General features: G+C 40.0%; 1 protein-coding gene across 1 annotated transcript; it reads left to right on the top strand.

Moving 5' to 3' along the window:
• Positions 1-12,967: 12,967 nt before the first annotated feature.
• Positions 12,968-13,609, top strand: LOC130975076 (uncharacterized). The gene has a single exon (XM_057899906.1). It carries the CDS (start codon positions 12,968-12,970, stop codon positions 13,607-13,609), a length of 642 nt encoding a protein of 213 aa, XP_057755889.1.
• Positions 13,610-16,319: the final 2,710 nt, after the last annotated feature.

The raw sequence follows: 16,319 nt of genomic DNA, 5'->3' as shown, positions 1-16,319 counted from the left end.
CTTATCATCATCCATCAACACCCCAAAATCAACCGATCTCGCAAGACTCACAGAGGATCACTAATCTAGAGCTGCTCATGGAGAAACTGATGAAGAACCAAGAATTGACAACAAAGAACCAAGAAGCCTCCATGAAGAACCTAGAGAGGCAGATTGGACAAATCTCCAAACAGATTTCTGTTGAGAAGCCATCAAGTTCACTACCTAGTGACACCATTCCCAACCCAAAGGAAGAATGCAAGGTTGTGCAACTAAGAAGTGGAAAAGTGTTAACAGATGGTAACCAAGGGGCAACCAAGCATAATGACACTAAGCCAACAAAGAATGATGAAGCCATCAACAAGGACATGATGACCAAGAATGTCCCAGAAAAACTCACAGAGGAAGACAACGAACCACAGAATTTGAAGAAAGGAAAGCAAATCTTGGAAGAACCAATTCCAAAACATCAAGTGGAGAAGAGCTCAACACCACCACTGCCTTATCCACAGAGATTTCACAAGGAAACAAAGGATCAGCATTTCCACAAATTTCTTGAGACTTTCAAGAAGCTGGAAATTAACATACCTTTAGCTGAGGCTTTGGAGCAAATGCCTCTGTATGCCAAGTTCTTGAAAGAGCTCATCAACAAGAAAAGAGATTGGAATGAGAAGGAAACGGTGATGCTTAGTGAGGAATGCAGCGCCGTGCTCCAAAAAGGAATCCCACCAAAACTTAAGGATCCGGGGAGTTTTGTAGTGTCATGCACTATAGGCAAACTATCCTTGGACAAAGCTCTCTGTGATCTTGGAGCTAGTATTAACTTAATGCCCTTGTCCATGATGAAGAAGCTTGCCATAGAAGAACTCAAACCCACCAGGATGTCATTAGTCATGGCAGACAGATCAATCAAGACACCAAATGGAATTGTGGAAAATTTGCTAGTAAAGGTTGGAGAGTTTATCTTCCCTGCAAACTTCGTAATCCTAGACACCGATGAGGAAGGCAACAATTCAATCATCTTGGGCAGACCATTTCTAGCAACTGCAAGAGCCATTATAGATGTGGAAAAAGGAGAAATGATTTTTAGAGTACACAATGAGCAAATGATCATCAATATTTTTAAGACAATGCAACACCCTCCAGAGCAGGAAGATCATTTGAGGGTGGATATGATAGAGAGCCTGGTAGAAGAAATGTTAGACATTGATCAGCAGGAGCAAGAAAAAGACAATCAAGAAATAATAGAGGAACATGTGGCTGAGGCTTTCATAAACAAAGAGGTGAAACCAAGTAAGAAAGAAGAGGTGCAAAAGCAAGAACTGAAGCCATTACCTTCTCATCTCAAATATGCATTTCTTGGCACTTCAGAAAGCCTCCCGGTGATCATCAATTCGTCCTTGACAAAGAAAGAAGAAGGAGAGCTTCTTGATGTTCTCAGAGCTCACAAGGATGCCTTGGGATGGACCATTGATGACCTGAAAGGCATCAGCCCTACAGTATGCATGCATAAGATTCTTTTGGAGGACAATTCCAAAGCAGTAATTCAACCTCAGAGAAGACTCAACCCTGCAATGAAGGAAGTCGTCCAGAAGGAAGTAATGAAATTATGGAATGCAGGAATCATATATCCTATTTCCGATAGCTCATGGATAAGCCCAGTCCAAGTGGTACCAAAGAAAGGTGGGATGACAGTCATTATTAATGAGAAGAGTGAACTCATTCCCACTAGAACTGTGACAGGGTGGAGGATGTGTATTGACTATAGAAGGTTGAATGATGCCACACGCAAATATCACTTCCCACTTCCTTTCATTGATCAAATGCTTGAAAGGTTGGCTGGCCATGCTTATTATTGCTTCTTGGATGGCTATTCTGGGTATAATCAGATAGTGGTAGATCCAAAAGACCAAGAAAAGACTTCATTCACATGCCCAGTTGGAGTCTTTGCCTATAGAAGAATGCCATTCGGATTATGCAATGCCCCAGCCACTTTTCAAAGGTGTATGCTTTCCATTTTCTCAGATAAGGTTGAAAAATTTTTAGAGGTTTTCATGGATGACTTCTCTGTTTTTGGTGATAATTTCAATACTTGCTTAAACCATCTAACTCTTGTCTTGAAACGGTGCCAAGAAACTAATTTGGTTTTGAACTGGGAGAAGTGCCATTTCATGGTACCTGAGGGGATTGTTCTTGGTCATAAAGTTTCAAGAAGAGGAATAGAGGTTGACAAGGCAAAAGTGGAAATAATAGAAAAACTCCCTCCACCAACTAATGTGAAATCTGTTAGAAGTTTCTTGGGGCATGCAGGATTTTATAGAAGGTTTATCAAAGATTTTTCTAAAATAGCCAAACCTTTGAGTAACCTTTTGATGATTGATCAACCTTTTGTTTTTGATAAAAATTGCCAGCATGCTTTTGAAACTTTAAAACAGAAGCTCACAACAGCACCAATTATCACACCCCCGGATTGGAACTTACCATTTGAACTCATGTGTGATGCAAGTGAAATTGCAATTGGTGCTGTACTTGGACAGAAGAAGGGAAACTTGCATCATGTCATATATTATGCAAGTAATGTATTGAATGAAGCTCAAAAAAATTACACTACAACAGAGAAGGAATTGTTAGCTGTAGTCTATGCATTTGATAAGTTTAGATCGTACTTGATAGGATCTAAAATTGTGGTTTATACTGATCATGCTGCTCTCAAGTATTTGATGTCAAAGCAGGATGCTAAACCAAGACTCATCAGGTGGATTCTACTCTTACAAGAATTTGACATTGAGGTAAGGGACATGAAAGGCACTGAAAATCTAGTTGCTGATCATTTGTCAAGGCTGCCACCAGAAACAATTCAAAAGGCTTCATTACCTGTGAATGAAAGCTTCCCAGATGAACATCTTATGCTGATCCAACAAACACCATGGTTCGCTGATATAGCAAACTACAAAGTAGGGAGAAAGATACCGCAAGAATTCACTAAGCAACAAGTGAGAAAACTAATCAATGAAGCAAAGAAGTTCTTGTGGGATGAACCTTATCTGTTCAGAAGGTGCTCTGATGGAATAATCAGGAGATGTATTCCTGAAAGTGAAATAAGAGATATATTATGGCATTGCCATGGCTCAGCTTATGGTGGACACTTTGGTCCAGAAAGAACAGCAGCAAAGATACTACAAAGTGGGTTCTATTGGCCAACCATCTTCAAAGATGCCAGGGAGTTTGTCCACCAATGTAATGAATGCCAAAGAGCAGGAGGACTAACAAGAAGGAACGAGATGCCACAGAACTTCATTTTGGAAGTAGAATTGTTTGATCTATAGGGTATTGATTTCATGGGACCCTTTCCCCCTTCTTATTCATTCAGATATATCTTGGTAGCAGTGGAGTATGTTTCAAAATGGGTAGAAGCCATAGCCACAACTACCTGTGATGCACAAATTGTCCTTCAATTCCTAAAGAAGCACATCTTTACTAGATATGGAGTACCCAAGGGTCTCATCAGTGATGGTGGTGGTCATTTTTGTAATAGACAAATGGAGAAACTTCTCCACAAATATGGAGTTATTCATAAGGTAGCCACACCATATCATCCTCAAACTAATGGGCAGGCAGAATTAGCAAACAGGGAACTGAAGAAGATCCTAGAAAAAATAGTTGGTAGCACAAGAAAGGATTGGACTAGGAAGTTGGAAGATGCACTTTGGGCATACAGAACAGCTTTCAAAACTCCTATTGGGAAGTCCCCATTTCAACTGTTATATGGAAAATCTTGTCATCTCCCTGTAGAGCTTGAGCACAAAGCCTTTTGGGCCACTAAACTTCTAAATTTGGATTCTGAAGCAGCAGGAGAGAAAAGATTGTTGCAGCTGAATGAGCTAGATGAGTTTAGGCTAGAAGCCTATGAAAATACCAAGATATACAAGGAGAAAGCTAAGAGATGGCATGACAGGAAGATTTTGAAGAAAGAATTCAAACCTGGACAACAAGTACTCCTGTATAACTCACGGCTCAAGATATTCCCTGGCAAGCTTAAGTCTAAGTGGACTGGTCCATACTTGGTGACTAAGGTTTTTCCTTATGGGAGTATTGAATTGTTAGATGAAACAACAAAGAGTCGGTTTACAGCAAATGGTCATAGAGCAAAACTGTACCTAGGGGGCAATGGAACAAAGAAAAGGAGGTCCAGAACCTAAATCCCCCTTGAAGCAAAAATAGATGATGTCAAGCTAGTGACAATAAAAGAGCGCTTGTTGGGAGGCAACCCAACCTGAGGTAGTTTTCTTTTTCATAGCTTTTTCAATAAAAATGTTGAATAATTGGTATGCATTGCAAGGAGCTAAGTTTGGTGTTGCACACCAAAACAATTTGAGGGAGAATGAAAACTTCTAAGTTTGGTGTTCCACCAAAAATATCATTTAAAAACACATTCTCACCTCTTGCATGATTCTAGCTCCAAGCAACCAAACACATTATTCAACTGTTGAATTGTTTTCTAGCTTTAATTTCATTAACCTTTAGCAAGGATACATGGTTTCAAATATGGTTGACTTGTTGCATCTGAGGTAGTGGCAAACAATTAAGTTTGGTGTCCCTACACCAAAAATCAATCCTGGAACCACACTCAGTCTATGCATACTAACCATACAATTAAGGGCTTGAGAAGCAAGCAACTTTGAGGATTATGCAGGACATGAGTCAACAATTGAAGACATTATGCATCTTAACTCAAAGAAAACACAACAGAAGGAAAAATCAAAGGGCTGCAACTTCAAAGGTTGTATCTAAAACTTAATCCTTGCTGCTGTGAAATGTTTTGAATCTGGAAACCATTGTATGTCTTGCTAAAGTGTTTATCTAGCTACAAGTGAAATTGTTTGTTAAAAATGCTAAATCTGCATAATGCTTGTTATCCATCACTTAGATTTAAAAATTGTTTTGTTTCTCATATGCTTAAATAAAAGAGTTTGGTTTGAATTGAAAAGTAAAATATCCAATGTTGCATAAGCATGAATGGAAGTTGGTGGTGGTATATGTGTTTGATTAAATGCATAACTCATGAAATAATTGTTGCATAATATCATTCTCATTCAATTGTGAGTTTGCTTGCTGTTACAAAGACTCTTATCAATAATGAAAAAGCCCTTGGTAACGAAAACAGAAAGAAAAGGAAGAAAGAAAAGCCAAAATGGCAAGAAAAACAAAGAATAAAGGTTGGACACCAATAGCTTGGACCCTAGGACATATGCCTGTGGTGTTCTTGTACTAAGATCTGCTTGGATGAGTAAATTCTAAGGGGTATTTTAAAACCCGGTCACTTAGATCAACTGATTTGGGATGGCCAATTGAAAATCCACAATAAAGAGCAACTTAGATACAGAACATTTAGTTATCCAAAGAGATGCTGGGCATCAATGATCCTAGGAAGAATTAATGAGCCATGTGTCTGTGGTGAAAGATGTTGAGTAAAAAGAAAAAGAAAATAAAGCCAAAGGCTAATACTGCAACATTTGACACCAAACCTCCAAAAGAATAATAAGCTTGTTAAGCATTGTAAGCCAAGGAAAGTTAACAAGGGAGTAATTAAAAAGTGAGTCTTCTAATAGCAAGTTTAGCAAGCCTTTGAGGAAAGATGTGTATTATGTAGCAGCAATAATAAGTGAGTTGTCATTGTCTGCATAAAGACCCCATAAATCAAGTTCTACTATATGCCTAATAAGGATATGTGTTCTTTTCTTATTCATGTCATTTACTCTTATTTTTTGATGCTTGCTTGAGGACAAGCAAGATTTAAGTTTGGTGTTGTGATGACAAGTCATCATATACCCATTTTTCAAGCTAATTTCACTTGTTTTGTTAGCATTTATGCACTTTCTTGCATCCTAAGTAAGTGATTTGGAGTGAAAATGCATAACTTCTCTAAATCAAGCAACCACCATGAAATTAATGTTAATCCATGAGGTTTAAGCTAATTTTAATTGAATTTTAATTGATTTATAAGCCTCTTGAATTTAGTGATACTTTGAGTGGTTGTTTTGGTTTATTGTAGGTGAAGAAAAGAAAAGAAAAGGAAAAGCGTGGCCTAAGAAGTGTAGCCCAAGGAAAGGAAAGTGTGGTCAAAGCAAGAGGAAGTGTGCCGCATGCAAAGGGGAGGCAAACATTGCCCTCCACAAGGGCACACTGCCCTCTAGGAGGGCAACATAAGGGAACCAAGCAAGGAAGGCAACTCTGCCCTGCCCACTACAAGGGCAGAGCACAAAATTGTGCCTTGGAACCAAGAAGAAGAGAACCTTGCCCTGCCCTCCACAAGGGCAGTATCGGGCTCACCAAGGAAGAAAATCAAAGGAAAAATGTCACCCATGCATGCCACAAGAATCGAACACGGAACAAGGAAGAAGCAAGGAACTAAGGTTGAGTGCCGTGCCAAGAAACCAAGGAAATTAATTGAGCGTGTGTTCCAGCCGTGTTTCGAACACGGGAATGCATTTTGGAAACACTGCCCTGCCCTCCGCGAGGGCAGGGCAGCATTTGGATGGTGCACAAATCTGGCGCACCAAAAAGTGAATCTGGCGCACCACACACAATCCTGGCAGCACCAGCGCGCACCAAACTCAATCCTGGCAGCACCAAATTTTTCTGCCCTGCCCTCTGCGAGGTCAGGGCAGCATTCTGCGCATCAAGGCTCGATCCTGGCAGCACCAAGCATGCACAAAGCCGCACCAACATGCACCAAATCCTGCCCTGCCCTCCACAAGGGCAGGGTAGCCTCCTGGGAGCAACTTTTCATGGGCCGAAAATTCAAATTAAAACCCCATTTTACTTCATTTCTTCACCAATTCAAAAGCCCATCCAAATCCAAAAATCCAAGAATAGAAAGTGTATAAATAGGAGCTAGTTTGATGTAATTAGGGACTTTTTGACTTATCTTTGGCTTAGCTTTTGAATTTTGCACTCTCTTTGAGCTTTGAATTTTTGGCAATTGTTCTTGAGAGACTTGACCGAAAGTTTAGAGGATTAAGGGAGAATTGACTGATCTCCTTCCTCATTCTTGTTCGGGCAATTCTACTCTTCTGTTTCTGAGTTTTGGGTGTGAGAAATTGAGGAAATTCTGTCTCAATTCCCATTCAAACTCTCTTCAAATCTTTTTCTGCACAATTCAATTTCACTTCTGTTACTTTTACTGCTTCTTCTTCAATTTCTTGTCAATTGCTTTGAGAACTTGGATATAGGAAGGTAATTGAGATCTAGGCTCTGCTACCTAGTCTCTTGAGCCCTGAGATCCCAATTTACTTTTGGTTCTTCTGTGAACCTTGCTGCATTTTAATTTTAATTTCTGTTTGAATCTTCATTGCTTCTAATTCAATTTCTGCTCTATTGATTGTTGCAATTCACATTCTCTTGTTTAAATTCTGCAATCCCTGTCCTCAAATCCCTTTTATATTCAAGCAATTTATATTCCTTGCAATTTAAGTTACTGCAATTTACATTTCTTGCACTTTAAGTTTCAGTCATTTACTTTCTTGTTCTTTAAGATTCTGCAAGTTTACTTTCCCGCTCTTTAATTTACTGCAATTTGCCCTTCCCCCTTTACATTTGCTGTCATTTACTTCCTGTTAAACACAAATCACTCAACCAATACTTGATTCGCTTGACTAAACCAACCACTAAACTAAAATTGCTCAATCCTTCAATCCCTGTGGGATCGACCTCACTCATGTGAGTTATTATTACTTGATGCGACCCGGTACACTTGCCGGTGAGTTTTGTGTTGGATCGTTTTCCACACATCAAGGATCTTGTGCATGCATCTAGCTGGGCTAATGCCCTTAAGATCACTTATGGACCACCCAAGAGCTGTCTTGTGTGTCCTTAGCACTTGAATCAGTGCTTCCTCTTCCTGTGGATTCAAAGCAGAGCTTATAATCACTGGAAAAGTGTCACCCTCTCCCAGAAATGCATACTTCAGGGATGGTGGTAGTGGTTTGAGTTCAGGTTTGGGAGGCTTATCCTCCTCCTGAGGAATTTTCGAAAATTCCTTTGTTTCCTGTGGTTCTTCTTGATCAGGCTGAGCATCCTTGAAGATGTCTTCGAGCTCTGATTCTAGGCTTTCAGTCATATTGATCTCTTCCACCAAAGAGTCAATAATGTCAGCGCCCATGCAGTCATTTGGTGTGTCTGGATGCTGCATAGCTTTCACAGCATTCAACTTGAACTCATCCTCATTGACTCTCAGGGTTACTTCCCCTTTTTGTACATCAATGAGAGTCCGTCCAGTTGCTAGGAAGGGTCTTCCTAGAATGAGAGTTGCACTTTTGTGCTCCTCCATTTCCAGCACCACAAAGTCAGTTGGAAAGGCAAATGGCCCAACTTGACAATCATATCCTCTATTATGCCTGATGGATGTTTAATGGAGCCATCAGCAAGTTGGAGGCATATCCTGGTTGGTTTGACTTCTCCAGCCAACCCAAGCTTTCTGATAGTGGATGCAGGTATTAGATTGATGCTTGCTCCAAGATCACACAGGGCTGTCTTGGTGCAAGCGCCTTCTAATGTGCATGGTATCATAAAGCTTCCAGGATCTTGAAGCTTTTCTGGTAAGCTTTTCAGAATGACTGCACTGCATTCTTCAGTGAGAAATACTTTTTCAGTTTCTCTCCAATCCTTCTTATGACTTAAGATCTCTTTCATGAACTTAGCATAAGAAGGTATTTGCTCAAGTGCCTCTGCAAACGGAATCTTTATTTCAAGAGTCCTTAGATAGTCTGCAAAGCGGGCAAATTGCTTATCCTGTTCCGCTTGGCGGAATTTTTGAGGATAAGGCATCTTGGCTTTATAGTCTTCAACCTTAGATGCTGCAGGTTTATTCCTTACAAAAGTGGTTGAAGAAGCCTTGTTAGAGGGATTACTGTCAGCACTCTCAGGTGTCTGATCTTCCCTTGGCATCTGAACGCCAGGAATGGGTGAAGATTGGGCGTTAAACGCCAACTTCTCTCCCTTTTCTGGCGTTTGAACGCCAGAACTGGGCAGGGAATGGGCGTTTAACGCCAGCTTTCCCTCCCTTTCTGGCGTTTGAACGCCACTAGCATTCCTCTCTGGGCTCTTACTGTCCTCAGAGGGATTTTGAACAGTGGTTTGGTTATCCTCTGTCAATTGTTCCTTGTTTGGCTTTTTGCTCTTTTGAGTGGTGTTGTTTAATGTCTTCCCTCCTCAGTTGAACTGCTTGACACTCTCCCGTTGTCTGATTAGATATCTGTTGTTTTGCTTGATTCAGCTGCAGTTCTATGTTCTTGTTAGCAGCTTTGGTTTCATGGAGCATCTCTTTAAATTCTGCTAACTGTTCTGTCATCAGGAGCAATTGTTGATTAAGCTCAATCATCTGTTCTTGAGGATTAGGATCAGTGACTACTGCCATGACTTCCTCTTTTGGAGAGAACTCATTGCTAGAGTATAAGTATTGGTTTCTAGCAACAGTGTCTATAAGCTCTTGAGCCTCTTCAATTGTCTTCCTCATGTGTATAGATCCACCAGCTGAGTGGTCTAAAGACATCTGAGCTTTTTCTGTAAGCCCATAGTAGAAGATGTCTAACTGTACCCACTCTGAAAACATTTCGGATGGGCATTTTCTTAGCATACCTCTATACCTCTCCCAGGCATTATAAAGGGATTCATTATCCTCTTGTTTAAAGCCTTGGATGTCCAGCCTTAGCTGTGTCATCCTCTTTGGAGGGTAAAAATGATTCAGGAATTTGTCTGACAACTGTTTCCATGTATTTATGCTTGCTGTAGGTTGGTCATTCAACCACCTTTTTGCTTGATCTTTCACAGCAAATGGAAACAGTAATAGTCTGTAGACATCCTGATCCACCTCTTTATCATGTACTGTGTCAGCAATTTGTAAGAACTGTGCCAGAAACTCAGTAGGTTCTTCCTGTGGAAGACCGGAATACTGGCAATTTTACTGCACTATGATAATGAGTTGAGGATTTAGCTCAAAGCTGCTTGCTTTGATGGGAGGTGTACAGATGCTACTCCCATATGCAGCTGTAATGGGGTTAGCATATGACCCCAGAGTCCTTCTGGACTGATCAATCCCACTTAGGTCCATAATGGATAAAGGGAAATGATATGGATTGCAAATAGATAATTTTTTTTTAACCGAAAAAAATAAAATAAAATAAAATAAAACAAAAGGAAATTAAAATAAAAATTCGAAAATCAAAAAGAAAATAAGATCAAAGCAAATTGAAAACTAAATCAATTAGTTGATTAAAAAGATTTTGAGGTTAGCAATTAGAAAGATATGATTGAAAAATTTTTATGAAAAAGATTTGATTTTTGAAAAGAGGAAAGAGAAAAACAACAAAATGACACCAAACTTAAAATTTTTAGAAGATCAAACACAATTTTTCGAAAATTTTTAAGAGAAAAACACAAAGAGGACACCAAACTTAGAATTTTTACGGATCAAAAAGGGACTAAGGTCATGCAAAATCGAAAATTTTAAAAGAAAAACAAAAGCATGCAATTGACACCAAACTTAAAATATGAAACTAGACTCAACTAAAAGACTCTAAACCAATAAAAATAAAACAGTCCTAATCTAAGCAACAAGATAAGCCGTCAGTTGTCCAAACTCGAACAATCCCCGGCAACGGCGCCAAAAACATGGTGCAGGAAATTGCAATCACACTTTTGCAACCCCACACAACTAACCAGCAAGTGCACTGGGTCGTCCAAGTAATACCTTACGTAAGTAAGGGTCGATCCCACGGAGATTGTCGGCTTGAAGCAAGCTATGGTTATCTTGTAAATCTTAGTTAGGATATCAGAAATTATCAGGATTGATTGTGAAAAGCAAAAGAACATGAAATAAGTACTTGTTATGCAGTAATGGAGAATAGGTTGAGGTTTTGGAGATGCTCCATCTTCTGAATCTCTGCTTTCCTACTGTCTTCTTCATCAAACACGCAAAGCTCCTTCCATGGCAAGCTGTATGTAGGGTTTCACCGTTGTCAGTGGCTACCTCCCATCCTCTCAGTGGAAATGTTCAACGCACCCTGTCACGGCACGGCTATCCATCTGTCGGTTCTCGATCAGGCCGGAATAGAATCCATTGATTCTTTTGCGTCTGTCACTAACGCCCCGCCTTTAGGAGTTTGAAGCTCGTCACAGTCATTCAATCATTGAATCCTACTCAGAATACCACAGACAAGGTTTAGACCTTCCGGATTCTCTTGAATGCCGCCATCAGTTCTAGCTTATACCACGAAGATTCCGGTTAAAGAATCCAAGAGATATCTACTTAATCTAAGGTAGAACGGAGGTGGTTGTCAGGCACACGTTCATAGTTGAGAATGATGATGAGTGTCACGGATCATCACATTCATCCGGTTTAGGAACAAGTAATATCTTAGAATGGAAGCAAGCATGATTGAATGAGAAACAGTAGTAATTACATTAATCCATCAAGACACAGCAGAGCTCCTCACCCCCAACCATGGGGTTTAGAGACTCATGCCGTGGAAGGTACACAAAGAAACGTGTAAAGTGTCATGAGGTACAGATACAATGTCAAAAGATCCTATTAATAGTAAACTAGTAACCTAGGGTGTACAGAAATGAGTAAATGACGTAAAAATCCACTTCTGGGTCCACTTAGTGTGTGCTTGGGCTGAGCAATGAAGCATTTTCGTGTAGAGACCTTTTCTGGAGTTAAACGCCAGCTTTTATGCCAGTTTGGGCGTTTAACTCCAAGTTTCATGCCAGTTCCAGCGTTAAACGCTGGAAATTCTGAGGCTGATTTGCCACGCCGGTTTGGGCCATCAAATCTTGGGCAAAGTATGGACTATCATATATTGCTGGAAAGCCCAGGATGTCTACTTTCCAACGCCGTTGAGAGCGCGCCAATTGGGCTTCTTTAGCTCCAGAAAATCAACTTCGAGTGCAGGGAGGTCAGAATCCAACAGCATCTGCAGTCCTTTTCGGTCTCTGAATCAGATTTTTGCTCAGGACCCTCAATTTCAGCCAGAAAATACCTGAAATCACAGAAAAACACAAAAAATCATAGTAAAGTCCAAAAAAGTGAATTTTAACTAAAAACTACTAAAAATATACTAAAAACTAACTAGATCATACTAAAAACATACTAAAAACAATGCCAAAAAGCGTACAAATTATCCGCTCATCACTCATATATCCACGTTAAATCCAACGTTAGTGGTCTTAATGTGACCACTAACGTTGCCTTTTCAATTTTTGGCCAACGTTGTTGGGACTCACTTTTCCCAATAACGTTGGCTTATACCCCTTCGTGAACATTAATGGGAATCACTTTTCCCATTAACGTTGCTTAGTGCCCCTTTGTTCCTACGTTAGAGTCCACGTTTGTATAGCTAACGTGACTCTTAACGTAGGTGTGATTCACCTTCGAGAGCGTTAGTGACACTCACCTTTGTCTCTAATGCTCCAAATGCCAAATTCTCTACGTTGGAACTCATGTTAACTACCACATTAACTTAGTTAACGTGGCAAGTAACGTGAGCTTTGGATGGCTTCGCAGGCGTTATTGGTGATCACTTTTCTTATTAACGTTGCAAGCTTTACCTTTCCACGTTAGTGTTCACGTTAACTAGGTTAACGTGAATACTAACGTGGTTCTTCCTTGCTTCCTTTGCTCTGAAAACAAGCAATTAGAGTGCATCAAAGCTCTAGCCAAAGTCATGAGATTATGCATCATCAATTTATCATCCAATTCTAGCAAAATACTCATGAAATTATGCGAAGTTCACAAAAGTTGCTTGAATCAAGGTGTAAGTGTAATTTCATCTAAAACTTGCCTTATTCACTAAGAAAATGCATGAAACTACCCTAAAACAGTAAAGAAAAGGTCAATGAAACTGACCTAGATGCCCTGGCATCAGAAGCACAAGTGGGGATTTTGTCCAAGCAAATCCCACTTCCCACATACACATTTCCCAACGATACCATGGCTAACCCAAGAGGGGAATACAAAGCCATAACTCTAAGAAGTGAGAAGGTTGTAGAGGAAGGAACCCCAAGCAAAGATAATCATGAAGAGGTTGCATCAAAGCAAGGGAACGAGGATGAAAGGGAAATCCCAGCTCCACCTCCACCAAAACCAGTCTTGAAGCCCTATGTGCCAAAGGCACCATACCCACAAAGATTGAGAAAAGATGGGAAGGATGGCCAGTTCTCTAAGTTCCTAGAGATCTTCAAGAGGCTCCAAATCAACATACCATTTGATGAGGCATTAGAACAAATGCCACTCTATGCCAAGTTCTTAAAGGAGCTTAAAACCAAAAAGAGGAAGTGGGAGGCGAAAGAAACCATAATATTGATTGAGGAATACAGCGCCATCATACAGAAGAAGCTGCCTCAAAAGCTGAAAGACCCAGGGAGTTTTCAAATCCCCTACATCATAGGGGACATCACTATTGAAAAAGCTTTGTGTGATTTGGGAGCTAGCATAAATCTTATGTCCCTAACCATGATGAGAAGGATGAAGATTAAGGAAGCCAAGCCAACAAGAATGGCACTCCAATTGGCTGACAGAATATTTAAGTTTCCACATTGGGTGGTGGAAGACTTGCTAGTGAAAGTAGGATAATTCATTTTCCCTGCTAATTTCGTTGTGCTAGACATGAAAGAAGAGGCCAACACGTCAATTATCCTAGGAAGACCATTTCTAGCTACTGCTAGAGCCATCATTGATGTGCAGAAAGGGGAACTAGTCTTGAGATTGCATGAAGAGAAAATGGTCTTCAACATCTTTAAAGCAATGAGTTACCCCAAAGAATTTATAGGAGAATGCATGCTGGTAGACACCATGGAACAAATAGTTTAAGAAGTCATGGAAGAAGAACAATGTAGAGAAAGCATTGAGCTGGAACAAGCACTAGATGGAGAACTACCACAAGCAACCATTAGGAACTCAATCATGCCAACTACCATAGACAACAAAGATGCAGAGTCACCAAAACTAGAGCTGAAAGCCTTACCATCCAGCTTGAAATATGCATATCTAGGTGCTAACAAAGGGGATTTAAAGGGGATCTGTCCTTCAATGTGTATGCATAAAATCTTACTTGAAGAGGATGCCAAACCCTCAAGACAATAACAAAGGAGGCTGAACACAACTATGAATGAAGTGGTTCAGAAAGAAGTGTTGAAATTGTGGCAAGCAAGGGTGATCTACCCCATCTCAAACAGCCCTTAGGTAAGCCCGGTGCAAGTTGTCCCTAAGAAGGGAGAGATCACTGTTGTGGCAAATGAGAAGAATGAATTGATACCTACAAGGACAGTGACCGAATGGCGTATGTGCATTGACTACCAGAAACTTAATGAAGCCATCCGGAAGGATCACTTTCCCCTACCATTCATAGACTAGATGCTTGAAAGATTGGTAGGACATGAGTATTATTGCTTCCGGATAGATTTTCGGGCTACAATCAAATTGTTGTAGACCTCAAGGATCAGGAAAAAACTTCATTTACCTGTCCATATGGTGTCTTTGCTTATAGGAGAATGTCCTTTGGATTGTGCAATGCACCTTCAACATTCCAAAGGTGCATGCTCTCCATTTTTTCAAATATAATTGAGAAGTTCATAGAAGTATTTATGGACGTCTTCTCTGTGTTTGGGAACTCATATTCTGATTGCCTATGCCATCTTGCTCTTGTGCTAAAAAGGTGTCAAGAAACCAACCTGGTTTTAAACTGGGAGAAATGCCATTTTATGGTGACTGAAGGGGTGGTTCTTGGTCACAATATTTCAAAAGATGGCATAGAAGTAGACAAGCCAAAAGTGGAAGTAATTGAAAAATTACCTCCACCTTGCAATGTCAAAGCAATCAGAAGCTTTTTGGGACACGTTGGGTTCTATAGGAGGTTTATCAAAAATTTTTCAAAGATTGCAAAACCCCTTAGCAACCTACTTGTCTCAAATACTCCCTTTATTTTTGATAGAGAGTGCATGGTAGCCTTTGATGAACTCAAAAAGAAACTCTCCTCTGCACCAATTATAGGACCACCAAGCTGGGATCTTCCCTTTGAACAAATGTGTGATGCATCTGATTTTGCTGTTGGTGCTGTTCTAGGACAGAGGAAAGACAAGCTAGTACATGTTATTTACTATGCTAGCAAGGTCCTTAATGAGAATCAAAAGAACTATACCACCATGGAGAAAGAACTTTTAGCCATAATTGTGTTCACTGATCATGCAGCACTCAAATACTTGCTTACCAAACAAGAATCTAAGCCCAGACTAATAAGGTGGATCCTGTTGCTCCAAGAATTTGATATTGAGATTAACTCTATCGCTTTAATTGACTTGGGCCGACTTCTTCATTTCGGTCTCTTCTAAGTTATTTCTAGTAATCCATTTTGTTTGGACCTTGCCAGGTCTCTTTTAATGGATTTACTTTTTATAACTTTTTGTAGCTTTTTTGGGCCGATTTCGTCATGTCGGTCCCTTTTAAGTTATTTCTAGTAATCCATTTTCAGGGTTGGCCAGGCCTCTTTTCTATGGGTTACTTTTTTTATAACTTTTTGTCGCTTTGATTAGTCTGGTCCGACTTCTTTATGTCGGTCCATCCTAAGTTATTTCTAGCAATCCATTTTTTTTCAGACCTCGCCAGGCCTCTATCTATGGATCACTTTTTATAACTTATTGCATTATTATGTTTTTGTTGCTTTTCATCTTGCCGATTTTGATCTTTGCTTTGGACGACCTTTGATGAATTCGTTTTTCATATTCGTCGTCCTTATCGTGATTGAGCAGTGAATTTGGTTTTCACTTTTGCCGATCCGTAGCTTTATAATCGGGCGATGATATTTTGTGTTTCATATTAATGCGTCTTGATAAAGAGAATTTGTAGAGAATCTGAAAAAACTTTATTCAAAATAGAAAATATGCAAACATATACATGTTGGTGCTCACCTTTCTTAAGTCAGGTAATTTTGCAGATCTTGGCTTGGCACCTCATTAAAAAACCTTTTTCAGGAAAAAGAGTGCACATTTGTCCCAAGATCTTTTATTACCTCTTAACTATAATACCTTCTTAGGTTGCAGGCGTGCCATGACCTTGGTAGCTCTCGCCCTTCGAGTTCAGACACTTTTTAGTAGCCCTTTCCCAGTACTTTTATGACTCAGTAGGGTCCTTTTCAGTTTACTGCTAGCTTTCCCTCCCCGGGTTGACTTGTTCCGATATCATTTCGGATTAGGATGAAGTCATTGTTGGTGAAGCTTCGCTGCACTACCTTCCGATTGTACCTTGAGGCCATGCGACGTTTTAACGCTTCTTCTCTGATTTGAGCTCT

Source organism: Arachis stenosperma, chromosome 4, assembly GCF_014773155.1.
Source record: "Arachis stenosperma cultivar V10309 chromosome 4, arast.V10309.gnm1.PFL2, whole genome shotgun sequence".
NCBI lineage: Eukaryota > Viridiplantae > Streptophyta > Magnoliopsida > Fabales > Fabaceae > Arachis > Arachis stenosperma.
The sequence above is the reverse complement of the archived record's forward strand: the minus strand, read 5'-3'. Positions and strand labels throughout refer to the sequence as shown.